Source organism: Oncorhynchus gorbuscha, linkage group LG12 (assembly GCF_021184085.1).
Source record: "Oncorhynchus gorbuscha isolate QuinsamMale2020 ecotype Even-year linkage group LG12, OgorEven_v1.0, whole genome shotgun sequence".
Taxonomy (NCBI): Eukaryota; Metazoa; Chordata; class Actinopteri; order Salmoniformes; family Salmonidae; genus Oncorhynchus; species Oncorhynchus gorbuscha.
This window is the reverse complement of record NC_060184.1, coordinates 67,029,468-67,053,374: the sequence shown is the minus strand read 5'-3', so window position 1 is coordinate 67,053,374 and position 23,907 is coordinate 67,029,468. Positions and strand designations below refer to the sequence as shown.

The window sequence follows — 23,907 nt, the reverse complement described above, 5'->3', positions numbered from 1 at the left end:
CACCAGTTCCTACATTTGAACATAAAAATTGATTTTATCACCCAAAACTATGCTATATTTTATCTCTGGGACCCTCAGGATGACAAATAAGAGCAATATTACTGAATGTAAGTACATTATTAACCTTCAGAGGTGAATGTATCAAACCAGTTACCGTGATAAAAGTTTTTTGTTGTTGTGCACTCTCCTCAAACAATAACATGGTATTTTTTCACTTTAATAGCTACTGTTAATTGGTCACAGCAGTTAGATTCACAAGAATTTAAGCTGTTGTATACAACATCATTCTAGTCACATTAGCCCTCGGTTTAGGGACACCCACCCCGATTTTCCCTCATCAATCTACACAGAAAACAAAACAGGTTTTTAAACATTTTTGCATCCCAGAGTCGCCTCTTCACTGTTGACATTGAGACTTGTGTTTTGCGGGTACTATTTAATGAAGCTGCCAGTTGAGGACTTGTGATGCGTCTGTTTCTCAAACTAAACACTCTAATGTACTTGTCCTCTTGCTCAGTTGTGCACCGGGGCCTCTCACTTCTCTTTCTATTCTGGTTAGAGAGAGTTTGCGCTGTTCTGTGAACAGAGTAGTACACAGCGTTGTAAGAGATCTTCAGTTTCTTGGCAATTTCCCGCATGGAATAGCCTTCATTTCTCAGAACCAGAATAGATTGTCGAGTTTCAGAAGAAAGGTCTTTGTTTCTGGCCATTTTGAGCCTGTAATCGAACCCACAAAAGCTGATGCTCCAGATACTCACAGATCATTGCACCTGTACACAGCCCATCTGTAAATAGCCCATCCAACTACCTCATCCCCATATTGTTATTTTTTAAATATTTGTTTTATTTTTTTGCTCCTTTGCACCCCAGTATCTCTTCTTGCACATTCATCCTCTGCACATCTATCACTCCAGTGTTTAATTGCTAAATTGTAATTACTTCACCACTACGGCCTATTTATTTCCTTACCTACATAATCTTACCTCATTTGCACACACTGTATATAGATTTTTTCTATTGTGTTATTGACTGTACAGTTGTTTATTCCATGTGTAACTCTGTGTAGTTGGTTGTGTAGTTGTTTGTGTCGCACTGCTTTGCTTTATATTGGCCAGGTCGCAGTTGTAAATGAGAACTGGTTCTCAACTGGCCTACCTGGTTAAATAAAGGTGAAATAAAAAATACTCAACTAGTCAAAAGAAGGCCAGTTTTATTGCTACTTTAATCAGTACAAAAGTTTTCAGCTGTGCTAACAAAGGGTTTTTGAATGATAAACTAACCTTTTAAAATTAAAAACTTGGATTAGCTAACACAACGTGCCATTGGAACACAGGAGTGATGGTTGCTGATAATGGGCCTCTGTAGATATTCTATATGTAGATATTCCATAGAATAATCTGCCGTTTCCAGCTACAATATTCATTTACCAATGTACACTGTATTTCTGATCAATTTGATGTTATTTTGTTGGACAAAAATGTTGCTTTTCTTTACTCAGTACTTTGTTGAAGCGCCTTTGGCAGCAATTACAGCCTCGACTCTTCTTGCGTATGTCGCTACAGGCTCGGCACACCTGTATTTGGGGAGTTTCTCCCATTATTCTCCGCAGATCCTCTCAAGCTCTGTCAGGTTGTATGGGGAGCATCGCTGCACAGTTATATTCAGGTCTCTCCAGAGATGTTTGATCGAGTTCAAGTTTGGGCTCTGGCTGTGCCACACAAGGACATTCAGAGACTTGTCCCGAAGCCACTTCTGCATTGTCTTGGCTGTGCTTGGGGTTGTTGTTCTGTTGGAAGGGGAACCTACGCTCCAGTCTGAGGTCCTGAGTGCTCTGGAGCAGGTTTTTGTCAAGGACCTCTCTGTACTTTTCTCTGTTCATCTTGCCCTCAATCCTGACTAGTCTCCCAGTCCCTGCCGCGGAAAAACATCCCAACAGCAAGGGATGGTGCCAGGTTTCCTCCAGAAGTGCCGCTTGGCATTCAGGCCAAAGGGTTCCATCTTGGTTGCATGAGACCAGAGAACCTTGTTTTTCATGGTTTAAGAGTCCTTTAGGTGGCTCTCCAAGCGGGCTGTCATGTGCCTTTTACTGAGGGGCGGCTTCTGTCTGGCCACTCTACCACAAAGGCCTGATTGGTGGAGAGCTACAGAGATGGTTGTCATCCTGGAAGGTTCTCCCATCTCCACTTATTTGATTTATAATTACCCCTTTTTCTCCCCAATGTTGTGGTATCCAATTAGTAGTTACAGTCTTGTCGCATTGCTGCAACTCCGGTACGGACTCAGGGGAGGCGAAGGTCGAGAGCCATGTGCCCTCCAAAACACAACCCAACCAAGCTGCACTGCTTCTTGACACAATGCCCACTTAACCCGGAAGCCAGCCGCACTAATGTGTCGGAGGAAACACCGTACACCTGGCGACTGTGTCAGCGTGCACTGCACCTGGACGCCACAGGAGTTGCTAGGGCGCGATGGGACAAGGACATCCCTGCCGGCCAAACCCTCCCCTTACCCCGGACGACGCTGGACCAATTGTGCGCCACCCCATGGGTCTCCCTCTCTGACCGGCTGCGACAGAGCCTGAACTCTAACCCAGAATCTCTAGTGGCACAGCTAGCACTACAATGCAGTGCCTTAGACCACAGTGATAGTCGGGAGGCTCCACAGAGGAACTCTGGAGCTCTGTCTGAATGACCATCGGGTTCTTGCTTACCTCTCTGACCAAGACCCTTCTCCCCTGATTGCTCAGTTTGACGGGTGGCCAGCTCTAGGAAGAGTCTTGGTGGTTCCAAATGTCTTCCATTTAAGAATGATGGAGGCTACTGTGTTCTTTGGGACCTTCAGTGCTGCAGAAGTGTTTTGGTACCCTTCCCCAGATCTGTGCCTCCATACAATTGTGTCTCGGAGCTCTACGGACAATTCCTTCGACCTCATGGCTTGGATTTTGCTCTGACATGCACTGTCAACTGTGGAGCCTTTCTAAGTCCATGTCCAGTTTAATTTACTCCAGGTGGACTCCAAGTTGTAGAAACATCTCAAGGATGATCAATGGAAACAGGGTGCACCTGAGCTCAATTTAGTCTCATAACAAAGGGTCTGAATATTTATGGAAATAAGGTATTTCTGTTTTTTATTTTTAATACATTTGCAAACATTTCTAAAAGCCTGTTATGGGGTATTGTGTGTAGTTATTTTACTATTTTCTACATTGTATAATAATTGTGAAGATATCAAAACTATGAAAAAAGACATGGAATCATGTAGTAACCAAAAAAGTGTTAAACAAATCAAAATATATGTTATATTTGAGATTCTTCAAAGTAGCCACCCTTTACCTTGATGACAGCTTTGCACACTCTTGGCATTCTGGTTGTAATTTTGGGTAGAGCAGACATTTCCATATCTGTTTGACAACACCAGTCCTATTTATGATATCATTTACAAAGATTATACTTTTTTTTAAATTATATATATTTTTTAACCAATTAGTATATTTGAGTTTAACCATAATATTTGTTGTATTATTTGTACTGTCATTTCTGGTGGATTTAACTGAAATTGCAACCAACATTCTATAGCTTGTTTTAAAAATAATTGTGTTTTGGAGAAATAATAACCAATGTTATCTTGATATGTGTGTGAATTGGACCATTTTCCTGTCCTGTTAAACATAGAAAATGTAATGAGTACTTTTGGGTGTCAGGGAAAATGTATGGAGTAAAACATACATCATTTGCTTTAGGAATGTAGTGAAGTAAAATTAGTCAAAAATATAAATAGTAACGTAAAGTACGGATGCCCCAAAAAACGACTTAAGTAGTACTTTAAAGTATTTTTACTGAAGTACTTTCCACCACTGACAGAGAGAGATCCCTAAATGAGAGGGAAATAATGATTAAGGATGAATACCCAGGAGGAAACACACACCCCTCCCCTGTTCCCACAGCCATGTCAGAATGGCTGAGGTGTGTGTCATTAGGCAGTGCATTACAGCCTGTACTCCCGTCTGCTCAGGACCAAACCTGTTGGCAGGATGGGGCAGGGTCAGAGTTCAGCAATGATATCACATAGGTGGGTGGGCTGGGTAGGGTCCTGACGACAGCTGACCTGGTGTCGGTAGGGGTGGGGAGTTGCATTGGCACGGAGATGTACGTGGTTGCTGGGCTGGTTGCCAAGGAGATGACAGGGCTGGGAGTGATCCTGTCCTTCATCATTGCTGTTGTGGCTTCTATACTGTCAGGTCAGACACGCGCACACACACACACAAAACACTGCTGTGGCTTCTATACTGTCAGGTTAGACACACACACACACACACACACACACACACACACACACACACACACACACACACACACACACACACACACACACACACACACACACACACACACACACACACACACACACACACACACACACACACACACACACACACACACACACACACACACACACACACACACACACACACACACACACACACACACACACACTGCTGTGGCTTCTATACTGTCAGGCCAGGGACACACACATACATATTTGTGTTTGTCGTAGTTTGACATGTATGTGTTCAACCTGGGTCAAATGTGTGTCTCTCCTCCAGGTGTGTATTATGCAGAGTTCGTCATGCGTGTCCCTAAAACAATAGTCAGCCTTCACCTATAGCTACATCACAGTGGGGGAGTGTACGGCCTTTTTCATTGGCTGGAATCTGATCCTCGGGTACCTGATTGGTACAGCAACACCTGGGGACACTAAGAGGCCCGGGTGAGTGAGTGAGTGAGTGAGTGAGTGAGTGAGTGAGTGAGTGAGTGAGTGAGTGAGTGAGTGAGTGAGTGAGTGAGTGAGTGAGTGAGTGAGTGAGTGAGTGAGGGAGGGAGGGAGGGAGGGAGGGTATGTGTGTGTGTTTGTACGACCAGATTGGATGGAGGATCAGACTCATCGATCTTTGATCCTGGTATCTCCAGCTACCAATCAAGCGGTGTTGCAAGTGAATCTGACAAGTCGGGTAGCTTCCACACCAGCCCTTACTTGCTGTTGAAGAGGGTTCTGGGTAGGGGTTACTCCACCCTGCGTGTCTGCCTGGGGATTCCCAACGACTCAGTCCATACCACCTCGTCCTCCGGTCTCATGGTGACACACTGCATCTCCTGCTCTTCCTCCTTTCCTTTCTCGTCTGAGCCACCGTCATCTTCAGCGTGGAGCGAGGGACCGGAAAGAGTGACGCCGTTTCAGGGATTGTAGCGGGAAAAATTACAACCCTACTGGTGGTGGTTGTGCGCCAGCTGGAGAGTGGTCGGAGCCTGCCCTACTTGGCATCATGCGTTCCGTGCATCCCCGCGGTATCCATCTTGTTAAACTCTTACCTGATGTTGAAACTGTAGCCTCTCACCTGGGCACGCATCACTGTCTGTTGCACTCTGGGTACGTTATGCTGTGTCACTTCTACACTTGTCACTTTCATCATGTGGAGAAGAGAGCTTCCTCCATCCCCCCTCTCTCCCTCCATTCCCTCTCTCTCCCTCTATCCCCCTTCTCTCCCCCATCCCCCTCTCTCCCTCCATCCCCCTCTCCCTCCATCCCCCTCTCTCCCCCTCTCCCTACACCCTCCCTCTCTCCCTCCATCCCCCTCTCTCCCTCTATCCCCCTCTCTCCCTCCATCCCCCTCTCCCTCCATCCCCTCTCTACCTCTCTCCCTCCATCCTCCCTCTCTCCCTCTATCCCCCTCTCTCCCTCCATCCCCCTCTCCCTCCATCCCCTCTCTCCCTCTCTCCCTACATCCTCCCTCTCTCCCTCCATCCCCCTCTCTCTCTCCATCCCCCCTCTCTCCCCCTCTCTCTCCCTCTACCCCCTCCCTCCATCCCCCTCTATCTCCCTCTCCCCCTATCTCCCTCTAACCCCCTCTCTCCCCTCTCTCCCTCTATCCCCCTCTCCCTCTATCCCCCCTCTATCCCCCTCCCCTCTATCACCCTCTCTCCCTCTATCCCCCTCCCTCCCTCTATCCCCCTCTCCCCCTCTCTCTTTCCTTCTAACCCCCTCTCTCCCCTCTCTCCCTCTCTCCCCCTCTCCCTCTATCCCCCTCTCCCTCTATTCCCCCTCTCTCCCTCTAACCCCTCTCTCCCTCTCTCCCCCTCTCCCTCTATCCCCCTCTCTCCCTCTACCCCCTCCCTCCATCCCCCTCTATCCCCCTCCCTCCCTCCCTCCATCCCTCTCTATCCCCCTCTCTATCCCCCTCTCTCCCTCTAACCCCTCTCTCCTCTCTCCCTGTATCTCCCTCTATCCCCCTCTCCCTCTATCCCCCTCTCCCTCTATCCCCCTCTCTCCCCTATCACCCCTCCCTCCCTCTATCCCCCTCTCTCCTTCTATCCCCCTCCCTCCCTCTATCCCCCTCTCTCCCTCTATCCCCCTCCCTCCCTCTATCCCCTCTCCCCCTCTCTCCCTCTAACCGCCTCTCTCCCCTCTCTCTCTATCTATCCCCCTCTCTCTCTCTATCCCTCTCTCTCCCTCTATCCCCCTCTCTCCCTCTATCCCCCTCTCTCCCTGTGCACGCTTCGCTGTGTGGTGCACTCTGGGTATGTTACGCTGTGTCACTTCTACACTTGTCACTTTCTTCATGTGGAGAGCTTCCACTATCCCCCTCTCTCCCTCCATCCCCCTCTCTCCCTCCATCCCCCTCTTTCCCTCCACCCACCCTCTCTCCCTCCATCCCCCTCTCCCTCCATCCCCCATCTCTCCCTCCATCCCCCTCTTTCCCTCCATCCCCCTCTCTCCCTCCATCCCCCTCTCTCCCTCCATCCCCCATCTCTCCCTCCATCCCCACCCTCTCCCTCCATCCCCCTCTTTCCCTCCATCCCCCATCTCTCCCTCCATCCCCCTCTATCCCTCCATCCCCCTCTCTCCCTCATCCCCCTCTCTCCCTCCATCCCCCTCTCTCCCTCCATCCCCCTCTCTCCCTCCATCCCCCTCTCTCCCTCCATCCCCCTCTCTCCCTCCATCCCCCTCTCTCCCCTCCATCCCCCTCTTTCCCTCCACCCACATGCATCTCTTTCCCCTTATTTTTCTATCCATCCTCTGCTCCTCTTCTTCCTCCCCCCTCCTCTTTCTAGCTGCTCTAATCTACAGTTTTTATAGGATGTGATATTATTATGGGCTGTCTCTCTTGGTATCCTGCTATATGGTTGCTATAGGATATGGAACAGCTCCTTGGAGATCTGCACCAGAGAGGGACTGGCTCATGCTAGCATCTACCAGCGCTATGACGATCACCTCAATGACACCTTTTCCCCTGACAATGACCTTAACCTCCAGGACAACCAGGAAGAGGGGTGCTACCAGGACTGTACGCGGAGAAAGGCTACCACTACCAACAGCAAAACCAGGATCAGAACCAGTATAAAGATGGGAAACCAAGATGGCCAAGATCCCAGTACCAGGATGAAAACCAGTATGAAGATTGCTCCCAGTATCAGAATCAATCAGGTTACTACTCCGGCCCTCAGAGACCCAGGGGACAAACCAATCAAGGCTACATAGATCCAGGGACAAACCAATCAGTGCTACACCAATCCACAGGAAACCGAGGGCTCCTCTTATGAGTGACTGCTGCAATGGAACACACCCACTTCCTGGGTACTACATTCTTAGAAAGGAAAGTACTATCTAGATTCTAGAACCTAAAACGGTTATTCGGCTGTCCCCATACAGTAGGAGAACTATTTGAAGAACCCCTTTTGGTTCCAGGTAGAACTATTTTGGGTTCCATGTAAAACCCTTTCCACAGAGGGTTCTACATGGAACACACAAGAGTTCAACCTGGAGCCAAAAAGGGTTCTCCTATGGGGACAGCCGAAGAACCCTTTTGGAACCTTTTTTTGAAAGAGTGTAGAGGAGAGGAAGGGCAGAGGACTCCTGAATCCCTCATCAACCCCTAGCCCCGCCCCTTACAATGTACACCAAAGGCACTTGAGTAGACCTGAGAGGACAGGACAGATGATCAATATGGCAATGATTCCACCTGGACTATCAAAGGGCAAAATATTGATACCTATCCAATCCTCTTAGATCTACAGTAATGCCTAGAGGGTCCATTTCAGGGGAAGCGAGAGAGGGACGAGAGAAGAGAAACCCCCTCATCATGCCGGGGATGGACAGATGAGATGATTCATTAATGAGTGAGTGAATGAATAAACTTTATTACATTTTACAGAGATTACTCTTACATATTGAAGTGGTTACACTTTCCAACCATATTCTGTTTGGAATGTGTAACTATCACAAACATACAGATTTGTTTATTTAAAACTGCATTATTAACATACATCCAACATGCGGTGCATAAAATCAATCAACCAATCAATTATACTAGAGGAAGCATAATACCTCATATTCTGACACCTCTGGTGTTGCATGGATGAGTTGGTTGAAAATATTTTTAGAGTTTGATAAGATGATAATTCAAAAATGAAAATATTTATTGTCGAAGAGTGTAATGTCTGAAGAAGGAGTGACGGTGATCTGTGTTTTGCTGTTGCCTGATAAACTGTCAGTAAAACATTGAATAAAGTGAATAATTCGGAGAGAACGCCTGTTTTCCCTCACCACACTACAACACTGGAACACTAGAACACAGAACATCAGTGGTGGAGATGAAGAGTGGAAACAGGAAGGGAAAAGGTGAGGAGGACGGTGCAACCTGGCCAGATTCCTGTCTGAGAGGATGTGAAGTCTCCATCGACAGGATGAGGTCATGGTCAGGCCAGACATGTGAATGTCCAGATGGTGGATTATAAATTCTCTGCAGTTTACACCCTTCTTTACCTTCTGTTCGAGTTCCTGCCGACTACATTGAATTGCATCAACCAATAGTTGGGTGCCATGTCATCGACTGCGCAGTTGGGCACCAGATTGCAATATCATATAATGTGGTTAGCTGATACACTACATGACCAAACATATGTGGACACCTGCTCGTCAAACATCTCCTTCCAAAATCATGGGCATTAATATGGAGTTGGTCCCCCCTTTGCTGATATAACAGCCTCCACTCTTCTGGGAAGGCTTTTCACTAGATGTTGGAACATTGCTGCGGGGACTTGCTTCCATTCAGCCACGAGCATTAGTTAGGTCGGGCACTGATGTTGGGTGATTAGGTCTAGCTTGCAGTCTGCGTTCCAATTCATCCCGAAGGTGTTCGATGGGGTTGAGTTCAGGGCTCTGTGCAGGTCAGTTAAGTTCTTCCACACCGAACTCGACAAACCATTTCTGGATGGACCTTTCTTTGTGCATGGGGGCATTGTCATGCTGAAACTGGAAAGGACCTTCCCCAAACTGTTGCCACAAAGTTGGAAGCACAGAATCGTCTAGAATGTCATTGTATGCTGTAGCATTAAGATATCCTTTCTTTGGAACCATGAAAAACAGCCCCATACCATTATTCCTCATCCACCAAACTTTACAGTTGGCACTAGGCGTTCGGGCATGTAGTGTTCTCCTGGCATCAGCCAAACCCTGATTTGTCCATTGGACTGCCAGATGGTGAAGCGTGATTCATCACTCCAGAGAACGAGTTTCCACTGCTCGAGAGTCCAATGGCGGCGAGCTTTACACCACTCCAGCCGACGCTTGGCATTGCACATGGTGATCTTAGGCCTGTGTGCATCTGCTCGGCCATGGAAACACATTTCAGGAAGCTCCCAGAATAACAGTTATTGTACTGACGTTGCTTCCAGAGGTAGTTTGGAACTCGGTAGTGAGTGTTGCAACCGAGGACAGATGATTTTTACCCGCTTCAGCACTTGGCACTCCCGTTCTGTGAACTTGTGTGGCCTACCACTTCGCGGCTGAGCCGTTGTTACTCCTAGACATTTCCACTTCACAATAACTGCACTTACAGTTGCCCGGGGCAGCTCTAGTAGGACAGAAATTTAATGAACTGACTTGTTGGAAAGGGGGCATCCTATGACGGTGCCACGTTGAAAGTCACTGAGCTCTTCAGTAAGGCCATTCTACTGTCAGTGTTTGTCTATGGAAATTGCATGGCTTTGTGCTCAATTTGATACACACCTGTTAGCAACGGGTGTGGCTGAAATAGCTGAATCCACTAAATTGAAGGGGGGTTAACAGACTTTTGTATATATAGTGTATGTTAAATAACTATGCAGGCGTTGTTAGATCTGGCATATGTCTTCAATGCAGTTGGCCTAGAACTCCAAATCTCACAAATGCACATTCTTATACATGTGCGCTCTTGGCGTGGTTGCCCGTGACTACGGCGGTAGTGTCAAGGTTGATGGGCGTGTCGGCACCCCCTGCCTGTCTGGAGTAATAGTAGCTGTTCTGCTGCCTTTGGGGGGTTGCCGAGGGGTCGTCACCGCAGCAACACAAAATCATGAAGCTCCCCAGGAGGCAGAGGGCGGAGCCGACCCATCCGGTGTACAGTGAGATGCCGAATGACATTAGACCCTCCTCTGCGTGAGCACCAATAGGAAACCAGATGGTCGACACCAATCCACAGAGAGCTGGGGAGAGAGAGTGCAGGAGGAAGAGGGAGAGGAAGGAGAGAAAGAGAGTTGAGTCAGCTTTTGTCCCCCAACGGGTCTGTCAGTCACAAGGCTGCTGACAGGGACTTCCTGTCCCACACAGGAAGCAGGAAGAGAGAGGGTGATCTGAGGTCGTTACTAGTTACCACAGCAACAAAGTCATAGGCCTATTTCTATAATTTCTCTTCTTAAAATCTGATTTTAAACCTTAGCCAATGTTGACTTTGTGGCTGTGGTAACTACTGACAACCATGATCCGGTCCCAAATCATCCCATAGCCTCACACAGCATAATTAATCCATATAGGATAACATTAAGTTGTGTATATGTGGAATGTGTGTGTCTTTGTGTCTCACTTACCGACGATAAAGGTGAGAGCACCCCCGACCATGCCGTGGCGTAGTTTGGTAGCGGGGATCTCATCTCCGAGTCTGACACAGGGCATGGACATCAGCACCAGCCCCATCGCAGGAAGCCCCATTAGGCACGCACACACCATCAAAGCACGGCATGTCTGGATGTATGCTGGAGGGGGAGGGGAGAGGTAGAGAGAGATCACAGCGATACCTGCCGGTAAACATTTTTTAAATGTTGACTTTTGCATTCATAAATTGTTGAAAACACAGAAATAACATAAGAGATATGCACAGTTTTCAGTAAGCCTTTATTGACTTACTTTTATTGAGGTCTGCAGGTTGGCTACAGATGTGGCCCATCTGCACACACACACACACACACACACACACACACACACACACACACACACACACACACACACACACACACACACACACACACACACACACACACACACACACACACACACACACACACACACACACACACACACACACACACACACACACACACACACGTGCTCTCTCTCTCTCTCTCTCTCTCTCTCTCTCTCTCACCTGGCAGTGTGAGAATATGGTTGAGCGTCACACAGTGGTAGAGTGAGGGAGAGATGACACACTCCGCCCAGAGGCCTCGCGCGCCCAGCTCGTCCATGCGCACACAGGTGGTGACAGTGTAGTCGCAGGTGCGCACCCAGTCGTTGGTGGCCGTGGCGATGATGATACCTACCCAGCCTGCAAAGCTGGCCCCGCTCCCACTCAGCTGTCTGCACACATGTGCCATGAAACACACTATCACAGGGATGCGCAATCAAAAATAAATCACTTTCTTTTTAAAGAAGATAATTGTTTTTTTTTAAATCCAAAGGAAAAAACTGAACTAACCCAAAATAGGTCTGTGAAAAATGTCAAAAAATATGAACTAATAAATTAACCAAGTAAAATGTGAGAGAATAAATGCATTAAAACCAATTCATCACTAATTAAATTACTAATACATTCCTGAGAGGTTCTGAGTTCTATCGTTCCACCTGGGACCAACAGTGCGAGAGGGGTGTGTGAGGAGGACTGAACTTCAGAGAAATGCGCAGATTGAGTTTTATAGTACAGGAAAAAAGTCTCAAACACCAAACTTTCAGCCAATCAGAAGAAGGCATGGGGTGGCTAATGTAAACCAGAGACGGATGGGTGCTAAGATGGTAAACTGCTGTGTGTTTCTGGGGGGGGGGGTTCTTCAGGATTTATGATGCAGTTTAAGTCTTACAAAACAAACTTCAGCAGTGTTGAAATTCCCTCTGGCTCCTGATTGATTTGGCATAAACACGGGTTGATTTAGCAATAATACAGCCGTGCTGCTTCAGAATTGTTGTCATGTCTGAAATTAGACATGGTCCTCCAGAGAAGCATCAGTGATATCAATATTCTGCATAGTTTTTTATGTAATTCATATTTCATTTATCTTGATCATTGTTTCCACACGAATAATGCAGCAGCAGTCTATCTACTAGCAAACCTGAATGATCACCTCCATCTAGTGGCCGAAGTTAGTAGTGAGATGGGTAATTTGTGACTACAAAATATCACAATACCAATACCCAGGGAATAAAACAATGTGCATAAGTTAATTTCATTTATTACAGAGTTTGAATAGGAAGGATAAGAGAAAATTTTCAGAAATCTCACAAAACGACATGGTTATGAGACAAACAAGACCATATAGACCATCAGATCATATATAAAACGTAATCTTTTCTTTAGTTAAGACCTCATTTTCCACACAGTGATACAAAAAAATCTGTGTATCAGCTGTGTAAAATCAAAACAGATTTGACAGTTTTCATGTGACACCACATTCTAAAATAATTACCAAACAGACAAATACATACTGTATATTACAATCCTTCTTGAAAATGTTTAAGATTTACAACCAATAGACTGCATTGTAAAATATGTACATAGACACAACAGAATATAACAAAATCCCCCTACCTCTCTCATTGATTGCTCTCAGTTGATAATCTCTTGAATTGATCTCTTGTTTTCCCCCCCTTCTCCGCTCGCCTCTCTCTCTTCTCCCGTCTATCAATCACTATTTTCCCTCACTTTTTCTTTCGTTTTTTACCCCCTTTTCTTCCCAATTTCGTGATATCCAATTACGATCTTGTCTCATTGCTGCAACTCCAAAAAGGGCTCGGGAGAGGCAAAGGTCAAGTCATGCGTCCTCCGAAACATGACCCACCAAACCGCGTTTCTTAACACCCGCCCGCTGAACCTGGAAGCCAGCTGCACCAATGTGTCGGAGGAAACACCGTTCAACTGACTACCGAAGTCAGCTTGCAGGCGTTCGGCCCGCCACAAGGAGTCCCTAGAGCACGATGAGCCAAGTAAAGCCCCACCGGCCAAACCCTCCCTAACCCGGACAATGCTGGGCCAATTGTTTGCCACCCTATTGGACCTATTGGACTTGTTTGCCACCCTATTGGTTGTGACACAGCGTGGGAACGAACCCGGGTCTGTCGTGACGCCTCAAGCACTGTGATGCAGTGCCTTAGACCGTCCCCCCACCCCTCCCTTTTTCCCCCTCTCTATATTCTCCTCCACCCACCGTCCCACCACACCTCCATCTCTCCCTCTCTATGTGTGTCTGAGTGTGTTGATGTGGGCACAGATCTTGAGCGCTGGTCCCAGTTTGATGTTCATGCTGGTCATCAGGTGGTCCTCAGTGAGCAGCAGCAGGGCCTGGCCGTCTATCTCCTGAACACGGAACGCCTCTGCAACATCCACACAACCTAAAGACAACATACACACACAGGTTATAACCTCCCCACAACCTAAAGGCAACATACACACACAGATTATAACCTCCCCACAACCTAAAAACAACACACTCATAGGTTATAACCTCTCAATCTAAAACAAACACACACACACACAGGTTATAACCTGCCAACAACCTACAGCAGGGAGATGGGTGAATGTGTATCCTTTTGTATATGTGTTTTACCTGGCAGTGTGTGTATAAAGTCCCAGACTTGCTCTACACTCCACTGTGCAGGTGTGGGTTCAGTAGAGGTCACGGTGGGGTTACTAGGGGTCATCGCTGGCTCTGATGCCCTCCTTGCCCTCCGTGCAGCTCTGCGCTCCAGCCTGGTTGTTATGGGAACAGCATGCCCTTCTTCCCCTTCGTAGTCACGGCGATGGGCGCTCCATATTTCGCGGGGCTAAAATAGATCATGTTACAGGAGATGGAACATGTGTGAACAGCGAGGTTTGAATTATAAAGGCGTATAAATGGTTATAACATGTTATAAAGCATCAAACCTGTATCACTGTGGAGTGAGTGACCTATTTGTTAAAAGCAATGTCTGAGTTGTAACTGTAACTGACCAGTCGCAGTAAGAGGGGCTTCCCAGGAACAGACTCCTCCTTGTTTATCTCAGAGCGACGCCCCTCTGGCTGGCTGCCTGCACTCAGAGCACGCAGACGTTTAGACATCCCTACATTAAGCCTAGAGAGAGAGAGAGAGAGAGAGAGAGAGAGAGAGAGAGAGAGAGAGAGAGAGAGAGAGAGAGAGAGAGAGAGAGAGAGAGAGCGAGAGGAGAGAGAGATGATGTGTCCTTTCTCTGAGCACTCTGGGGTTAAAATTTTCTCATATCTCACATCCTGTCTGAGCACCAACACCTGACCACATCCTGTGTGTGAGGGTGTGTTTATGAATGCGTGTACTGTACACCTTTAGTAAATAGACTATGCTGTGTCTAGACAGAGAGAATACCTCATCTGTCATGGTCTTCTTTTCTGTGTTCGTCCTATGGGAGTGTGACTCACCTGCGGGCACAGGAAGTGGAGCAGTATCTTTTGGAGCGGTGGAAGGAGTGGGCATGGCCTCTCTTCCCACAAGACTCACACTGTAACACCCCCCTCTGTCTCTCTCTGGTACCTAGTGAAGTTTGGATTCAGAGGGAGAATTTAACTGAATATGGAATCAAATATTGATTCAGAAACAGGAGATTAAGGTGGCTTACCTGTCAGCGGGTCATCTGTGGCCACACCCACTCGTTCTGATTCGCTGGAATGTTCCGGTGGCTCTGGTGTGTCTGTCAATGGTAATAACTCCGCTCCCTCTGTGTTCCCATTCTGGGAGACACCCTCCTGCCCTCCCAACAACAGAGATGAGCGGTTCACCTGCGCAGGTACATACACGCACGCACACAGGTTATATATACTGTTAATGTATAAGTATATGACACCAACTAGACATCAACTATATCCCATGTAGGAAGAAGTTTTTTACTCTAAAATGTGTGTGTGTGTGTGTGTGTGTTTACCGGGAACGCCTGCAGGCCCTCCTGTATGACGAAGCCCTCCACCAGGTGAGTTAAGACACGCCTTCCGCCCTCTGGCCACACCCTCTGTGTCCAAGGCTCGCGCTCTGATAGGCTAAGGGTCTCAGAGCGGCTCTGTGATAGGCTGAGGGTCTCTGAGTGTGAGGGGCTAACAGGCAGGAGAGGAGGAGGGAAGTCAGATGGAGGGGTGAGGCAGGGTGAGGCAGGGGGAGACTGAGAGGAGAGACTGGACAAGACTGGGGCGAGGAAGAGAGAGGAGGAAGAGTTCACAACACTTGTTACATTAGTGTTTCAAAAGTTAGTTTCGAGTTCATTAATAGGCCAAGGCTAAAGGAAATGGTGTGCGGGACAGGAGGACAGCAGAGAGACCCTGGTACCTGAGTGGTTGTCAGACTGAGTGGACATGTTCTCACAGAAGTCCTCTTGGTCCTTGTGGGGTAGGTCTGGGGGTCGCTCTATGGGACAGTCCAATGGTCTCTGGAGGTCTATGGAGTAACCTGAGGGGAGGGGGTGGTTGTTCTGAGTGGTGGGGTTATGAGGTGTGTGTGAGGGGACATCAAAGTGTATGTGATTCTGAGTAGCCGGGTCTGCATTGGTGTGAGGGTCTATCGGACTGTCCTCGTCAGTGGTAGTCCCCACCTCCTTCTCTCCTTTCATCGCATCTTTCTGTCCCGGCTCCTCCTCCTCTACATCCATCCTTTCTCTCTGCTCCTCTCGCTCTATCTTCATCCTTTCCTCCCCCTCCTCCTCTATTCCTGTCATCAGTCTCAGTCTCTCATATTGTTTACCTCTCTCCATCCATTCTTTCTCTCCTCCAGCCTCTCCTTTCTCCTTTCTTGTCAGCAATCCCTTCTCTCCCACCCTCTCTCTATCTCTCTGGTCCTCCTTCTCTCTATCGCTCTGGTCCTCCTTCTCTCTATCTCTCTGGTCCTCCTCTCTATCTCTCTGGTCCTCCTTCTCTCTATCTCTCTGGTCCTCCTTCTCTCTATCTCTCTGGTCCTCCTTCTCTCTATCTCTCTGGTCCTCCTTCTCTCTATCTCTCTGGTCCTCCTTCTCTCTATCTCTCTGGTCCTCCTTCTCCCTATCTCTCTGGTCCTCCTTCTCTCTATCTCTCTGGTCCTCCTTCTCTCTATCTCTCTGGTCCTCCTCTTTATCTCTCTGGTCCTCCTTCTCTCCCTCCGCTCTCTTCTCAACAATACCTATTTTCTCCCCTGTTACCTTTCTCTCTCCTGCGACCCTCTCTTTATCCCTCTGCCCCTCTTCAATTTCCCCCATCTTTTCTTCCTCTCCCCCCACCCGCTCTCTCTCCTCCCTTACTCCCTGTCTACCCACTTCTCCTTTTGACTGAATGTGTCTGGCCTGATAATGGGGGTATGGTAGGGGTGAGTTGGCTTTGTGGATGGAGGAGGTGGGAGGGGGAGAGGTGTGGTCAGAAGTCCTCTGTGGTTGGGCATCGAGCTGAGGAGGTGGGGACTCAAGAACCAGACACTTTGATTGGACAGAAGCTGGGGTGTGTGTGTTGGCTGCAGGCCGTGTTTGGCTGCTGAAGCGGCTGGTGGAGCCAGCGGAGAGGGCAATCATTTGCAGCTGCCTTGATGCCGGCGGTAACCGATCAAAACAGGAAGAACCCAAGGGAAGGGGCCTAGAGCCTGAGTTGAGCTGCGATTGGCCAGGGGTGGACTGTGTGGGCGGGCTTTGAGATGACAGACTGGTGGCTGGTACTGTACACTGTCTGATGGGTAGGGCCTGATGGGCAGCAGCAGCAGCAAATGGTCGCATGGCGGGGCTGTGTCTCGGGGGCACCACTCTGTGGCCGTTTGGAGAATGAAGTTTGGGTCTCAGAGGGACAGAACGCACAGAAGTGTAGAGAGCTGGAGAGAAGAGAAAAAGAGCGAGGGATTGAATGGTTTTATTGGACACACTATAAATCACACCTCATTCTCCCTGAACATTCTACCCTTATCACATGTTAATGACTCACATGGAGGCGGGACTGAGAGGCGCCGGGTAGGTGGGGTCTGTCTGTCTGTTGCCATGGAACTGGGCTGGGTGCGTGGCCGGAGCGGGGGGAAAAGGGGTGTAAGGGGACGAGAGGGAGGAGAGAGGGAGGAGGTGGGAGGTTTGAGACGTAAAGAGGGGGGGATTGTGAGAGTGCCGGGAGCAGAGGGGCGCAGGGTTAGACTCTGGAGCTAAGGGGGAGGGAGGGAAGGAGAGCGGGGGAGAGGGGAGGAAAAGAAAGAGGGAGAGAGTGGGGTTTGAGAGGGAGAGGGAGTGTAGTTAAACTTGTGAGGCAATCACAATCTACACTAGTGGCCTCTCACACACCTAACACACACCTGCTGAACTGCTCACCTGAGCGGAGGCAGGGTGAGAGGAAGAGGAAGAGACAGGCCGTACCGTAGAGGTGAAAATCAGCTAAGAATGAGAGAGATACAGACAGATAGACAGACAGAATACAGACATAAAAAGAGAGCGAGAAAGAGAGAGAAAGATAGGAATGTTGAACTGAGGAAGCTTGAAAAAGGCCAGTCTCTGGGTTAAGTTTCAGGATATTGAAGTTGGTAGAAGTAGGACTGAGAGTTGTTGGTGTGTGTGTTGTTACCATCTGGGCCCTGAGCAGCATCTGGTTTCGGCTCGAACAAGGACTCCGACCCAGGAGCAAGGCCTGCTGGGATACCCTCGGTCTAACAGGCGAGATGCTCTGATTTGCTTGCACCAGAGTGGGCGTACCCAGGGGGCGAGGAAGAGGAACCTGAAAAAGGGAGAGTTATTTTTAGGGGGGTATTTTGAATACTGTACTCTTGGTTAAAGGAATGTAAACCAATTGATCCAGGAAGGGACATGGTTGTCTGTGTGAGAATGTGAGAGTGTGTGTGGCTGGTTACATAGTGTGCTGCTTTTGTTTTATTTTCTATTTGGTCAGTTACCTGTCTGCTGGCTGGGGTATGGAAAGGCGTGATTGGTGGAGAGGTGGGCGTGGTGGGTGGCCTTGCATTCCCATTGGTCAGGAAGAAGGAAGGTCCAGGAGCAAAGGACATTTTGCCATGGGTTACAGAGGGGGGCAGAGAAGGGATGGCAGATACAGTGGGGGAGGGAGGGGAAGGAGAGGGGGTGAGTAGAGGGGCAGTAGGGGTGAGGGTGGGGGGAGTGATGGGGAGAGGAGCAGGTTTGTGAGTGAGTTTAGTAGGGGAGGGAGACGAGGAATGCTTGAGTGTAGGTAGAGTGGGTGTGAGTGTGGGGAGAGTAAGTCTGGGGGTGAGTATTTTAGAGGTGAGGGGTTGGGAGTAAGTGAGGGAGAAGTAGGTGTAAATGTTGGGGTGGGGTTGAGTACTGTAGAGGTGAGGGTAGGGGGTGTTTTATGGGTGAGTGTGGGGGGGTGAGGGGGTGGGGGTCAGTTTAGGTGGATTGGGGGAGGGTGTAGAGGAGGAAAAGGGTGTGAATGTAGGGGTGAGGATGAGTGGACTAGAAGAGGGATTGGGGGCAGGGGTGAGTTTAGGAGGGCAGGAGGAAGTAAGCTGAGGGGGAGTAGAGGTGAGTGCTGTAGGAGTGTGAGCAGCTGTAGACCTATTGGGGGACAGGGGGCTGGGCCTTGTGATAGGTCCCTCTCGTCTCCTCTCCCCCTGTCTCTACTCTGCTCACAGTGCATGTCTCCAAGGCAGGGTCTGTCTCCATCCCTCTAGGTTTCAGCACACTGCAGGAGGACACACACACACAGTATCAGACCGCTGTCTCTGTTTTACAATGTAGTTCATGATTGACCACATTGTAAGTAGTTAACCACCGTTAGAGAAATCAGGTACCGTTGTCAAAATCTTTCCACAGACCGTTAAACATTAGACATATGCACTTCAAGTTGTTGTACCAAAGTAATGGTAAAACTCACTAATCCTAAGACTTCATTTATAATGGAGATATATGGGGACCATCGCATCAGCAGGTGTCACCCAAGCAGGACAGATGCAAACATCTGGGTCTAGACTTGAGAGTGCTTCTCAAGCTGCTGGAGACTATTGTGCCTTGCCTTTAATCATGTTTATGATGATGATGCATAGCCTATTTTGTCAACAAATATCCTGCCAAGAAAATTCCAACCAATTAAAAATGTGCCTGTGGTGAAATGTTCTATCCAAAACCACCAAGAGTAGCCTACATACCTAGGCCTACCCCAAACCAGATGTGACGCATGAAGCCAAATCTATTCTCTCTGTCCATCAGCGAAGAGAAAACGCATGTTAGTTTATCTATAGGCTCCTCCTTCTGTCACAGAAGGAAGGCTGATCTGCGTTTCAGGACAACATTGCAAATGAGTCAGTAGGGTAAAGGGGGCGTGCTCGAGACACCTTGCGCGCTCCACTTCCTGGTATGAGAGAGCGCAGAAAGTGTATTGCACAGAAGCGCGTCACAACATCAGCCCCGATAAATTATATGTATGCCTTTGCCTCGCCTGTGATAAACCTGCTAAAGAAAGTACAGTATCTTAGTCAAACGCGGATGCTTCAAACACGAGTGTGAAACATATGCTACGAATATTCCAGAGACGCTTATGTGAGTTTATGATTAATATAAATAACTTACGAACCGTAGGGTCCCCCCCCCCCCTGTGCTCCCTTCACTACCTCCATCCCTTCATACCTGCCAGGGGTCTGTGTGTCGGCAGACTGCTCAGGGCGACCAAAGAGACGACTGCGATGGGCCAGTCAGTCCGCCAGATGGGAGGAATGGAGAGAGAGCAACCCACTGTAGCGTAGAACTGTGACGCTCAGACAGAGAGAGAGGGGCGAGACAGCACAGCACCACGCACAGTGCAGGAGGACTGCACACAAATTATGTGTGGTCCCCCGCCCCATTCCCTCTTTTGACGTGTTCAAAACAACTGGGCAATCGGAATAAAATACGAGATCAAATCATGACGTCATTGATCTTCAGGTCGGAAAGTCGGAGCTCCAGTATGAGACCCGAGTGCCCAAAATGGAATTCAGAGTTGGATACGTAGAATGTATGCACACATGACTGTAAGTCGCTTTGGATAAAAGCGTCTGCTAAATGGCATATATTATTATTATTATGACCATTCAAATCGATTTTCCCCAATCAGAGCTCGTTTTTACCGAGTTCCAGTTGTTTTGAACGCACTGAAGTCGGGGATTTCTGAGTTACCAGTTGTTTTGAACGCGGCATATCTCTCTCCACCCATCTTTCTCTTTGGTGGATACACATTTCTCCTTGTTTATGAATAGAGGCAACAAAAAAACGTATATTCTGTCGAGATCTCACTACAAGATCTAGGATCTTTTGGCGATTCCAACAGGTCAGTAATCTGAACATCGTAGAACGATGGAACATAATTTACCCTGGCAGGCTTCGCGCTGCATGGGATTCCATTCCACTGTCTACAAGCCGTGGTTTCCACTAGTTATCACATCCACAATGTAAAAATGGCCTTATCATACAAATGAATGAAAACAAAAATGTATTTATTAAGGTTATGTATCAGTTAGGGTCAGTGGCGATTTAAGCATGTAAGTCTTGGTGGGGGAAAAAAAGTGTGATGCATACCAGCAAAGCCACAACACAACACTAAACAATACATTAATTGCAGTATGCCACTGCTACACCTGGCTATCAGCGGAGCCTTGTCTGGCAGCGAAACAGTTCATTCAGTCTCATTTACTGCCTTTAAAAAACATAGCTGATATGGCTGACTTACTTTAAGAAATGTGGTTTCTACTGACAAAGGAGATGTACAAACTATGGTAAAAGGGGACAACATGCAGATAAGAGGCAATCCGTAATTTCGATTAAGACATTAATGAGCGAGCTAGGACGGACGTACTGTAGTCAATACAACCATTTGTTCAGCACTTTTGAAATGTACGGCGGCATAATTCAGAATATAGGCTGTTCTTACAGTGTTCTACCTGTACACCAAGTCAGAACCGTAGAATAAATAAATCAAACATATAAGCAGACAATGAACGCTCTCACAATATTCAATGATTAAAATCCTCAAAAACAGGTTATTGGCTACATGTGCACCACCAAGTCAGATCAGTAGGCGCAATTACGAGGGGAAAATAGACCAAATTATTAGGGTGAGGCACATGGGCGTACTAACAGCTTACTACACAACATACACTTAGAATGACTTTCTAAGCTACAGTATACATATCTCCCTGGCATATTACATCATTTATGCAGCAGCATACAATACATTTTTGGACTCACCTTGTTGTGTTGTGCTCACTTGAACAGGAAGGTGGCGCAGTGGTCCTTCTTGGACAGATTTTGTCATCAAACTTTGTCATCAAAGTCTGGCATTCTCTGGATTTATGGTCCTTTCAAGACAACTGGGAACTCAAAAAAAGGTTGAATCATGATGACGTCAGCAATCTTCAGGTCGTAGCTCTAGAAAGAGGCCAGAGTTCCCGATTTACAATTCCAAGTTGGATGAAAGTTCAAAAGGTATTTTTCCAGCCGTAGCTTGTTTTTCCCGAGTTCCCAATGCTTATTTACAAGCCCTTAACCAACAATGCTTTAAGAAGTTAAGAAGAAAAACATGTTAACTTAAAAATAGATAAGTAAACTTTTTTTAAAGTAACAAATAATTAAACAGCAGCAGTATAAAATAACAATAGCAATAGCGAGACTATATACAGGGGGTACCAGAACAATGTGCGGGGGGGCACCGGTTAGTTGAGGTGATTGCTTTGCAATGCTTGCAGTAAGCCACTGATTCCTTCCAAACCACTCATTGTTGAATTTGCGATTTCCAATATGCTATGTAATGTTTATGTCCAATGGCTGATGAGCACCAATACATTTTATTTATAATTTCTCTTCATTATTTCTCTTCATATGACAATGATTAAAAAGGATTTGCCAGTATATTGTCAACTTGACTCATAAAACTGCGAGCTAAGATTTTGATCTTGATCAGTCCAATCAAAGCTACTGTAGATATAACGTGATTTGACTTCATTTTATCTGTGGCCAATGACCTTGAGCCTTAATGGATGGGCACTTCTAATGTAACTCTATGGCAGCACCCAAGGTGCTAGAATTTTAGAGCTCTACCCTTAGACTTGGTGGTGACGTAATGTCCCCATGAGTGACAGAACACTGCACCAATCACGGCGCAGTGTTCCATACTTTCTGCTGGCTTGCCCCACCACCACAGAAAACACTGAGCTAGGCTGAAACACCTGCATTTTGGAGCTGCCTTACTCAAGAAAACAAAAAAACAGACCATGTTTGTATGCAGCTTTATTAACTCAATTATATATTTTTTTAAATGACATTGTTTGCAAACTGATATGTGATATGTATTAATGCCAAAATAACATGCAAAACAGGCCCCAAAATAATGCTACAAATGTGGGCTCTGCCCCACCTGCCCTGAATGACAGGTCGCCACTGTCCTGGAGGCAGAACTGAATGATTTCAGCTATATTGGCCAAAATTTGTTATGTTGTACAAAGTTATGAAAAAAGTAATGCCTAACCTTAAATAAAAACCAAAAAGCATTAGGGTTAGTAGTGTTTAAAATCATATTTTATGACTTTGTGGTACTAACCTGTTCCTATTGAGAGGAATGTAATTTAAATTAATCAGATTTAGTTTCTGAGTTTAAGGGTAATCCTATGTACAGTGCCTTGCGAAAGTATTCGGCCCCCTTGAACTTTGCGACCTTTTGCCACATTTCAGGCTTCAAACAAAGATATAAAACTGTATTTTTTGTGAAGAATCAACAACAAGTGGGACACAATCATGAAGTGGAATGACATTTATTGGATATTTCAAACTTTTTTTACAAATCAAAAACTGAAAAATTGGGCGTGCAAAATTATTCAGCCCCCTTAAGTTAATACTTTGTAGCGCCACCTTTTGCTGCGATTACAGCTGTACGTCGCTTGGGGTATGTCTCTATCAGTTTTGCACATCGAGAGACTGACATTTTTTCCCATTCCTCCTTGCAAAACAGCTCGAGCTCAGTGAGGTTGGATGGAGAGCATTTGTGAACAGCAGTTTTCAGTTCTTTCCACAGATTCTCGATTGGGGATTCAGGTCTGGACTTTGACTTGACCATTCTAACACCTGGATATGTTTATTTTTGAACCATTCCATTGTAGATTTTGCTTTATGTTTTGGATCATTGTCTTGTTGGAAGACAAATCTCCATCCCAGTCTCAGGTCTTTTGCAGACTCCATCAGGTTTTCTTCCAGAATGGTCCTGTTTTTGGCTCCATCCATCTTCCCATCAATTTTAACCATCTTCCCTGTCCCTGCTGAAGAAAAGCAGGCCCAAACCATGATGCTGCCACCACCATGTTTGACAGTGGGGATGGTGTGTTCAGGGTGATGAGCTGTGTTGCTTTTACGCCAAACATAACGTTTTGCATTGTTGCCAAACAGTTCAATTTTGGTTTCATCTGACCAGAGCACCTTCTTCCACATGTTTGGTGTGTCTCCCAGGTGGCTTGTGGCAAACTTTAAATGACACTTTTTATGGATATCTTTAAGAAATGGCTTTCTTCTTGCCACTCTTCCATAAAGGCCAGATTTGTGCAATATACGACTGATTGTTGTCCTATGGACAAAGTGTCCAACCTCAGCTGTAGATCTCTGCAGTTCATCCAGAGTGATCATGGGTCTCTTGGCTGCATCTCT

At 47.0% G+C, this 23,907-nt stretch overlaps 2 protein-coding genes across 3 annotated transcripts; both read right to left on the bottom strand.

The window, feature by feature from the left end:
- Positions 1-9,920: 9,920 nt before the first annotated feature.
- On the bottom strand, positions 9,921-11,952 carry LOC123990232 (claudin-11-like). Of its 2 annotated transcripts, none has more exons than XM_046290811.1 (4): positions 11,780-11,952; positions 11,453-11,686; positions 10,899-11,063; positions 9,921-10,517 (listed from the first exon to the last, which is right to left on the bottom strand). In XM_046290811.1, exons 2-4 carry the CDS (start codon positions 11,676-11,678, stop codon positions 10,231-10,233), a joined length of 678 nt encoding a protein of 225 aa, XP_046146767.1. In that variant the 5' UTR covers positions 11,679-11,686; positions 11,780-11,952; the 3' UTR covers positions 9,921-10,230. The 2 variants fall into 2 exon arrangements, with proteins under 2 accessions (XP_046146767.1, XP_046146768.1); XM_046290812.1 differs by having other exon boundaries at positions 11,453-11,661.
- Positions 11,953-13,470: 1,518 nt separating this feature from the next.
- LOC123990231 (polyhomeotic-like protein 2) lies at positions 13,471-16,082 on the bottom strand. The gene is made up of 7 exons (XM_046290810.1): positions 15,618-16,082; positions 15,223-15,476; positions 14,920-15,079; positions 14,723-14,834; positions 14,282-14,402; positions 13,899-14,115; positions 13,471-13,683 (listed from the first exon to the last, which is right to left on the bottom strand). Exons 1-7 carry the CDS (start codon positions 16,036-16,038, stop codon positions 13,529-13,531), a joined length of 1,440 nt encoding a protein of 479 aa, XP_046146766.1. The 5' UTR covers positions 16,039-16,082; the 3' UTR covers positions 13,471-13,528.
- Between the last annotated feature and the right edge of the window lie 7,825 nt (positions 16,083-23,907).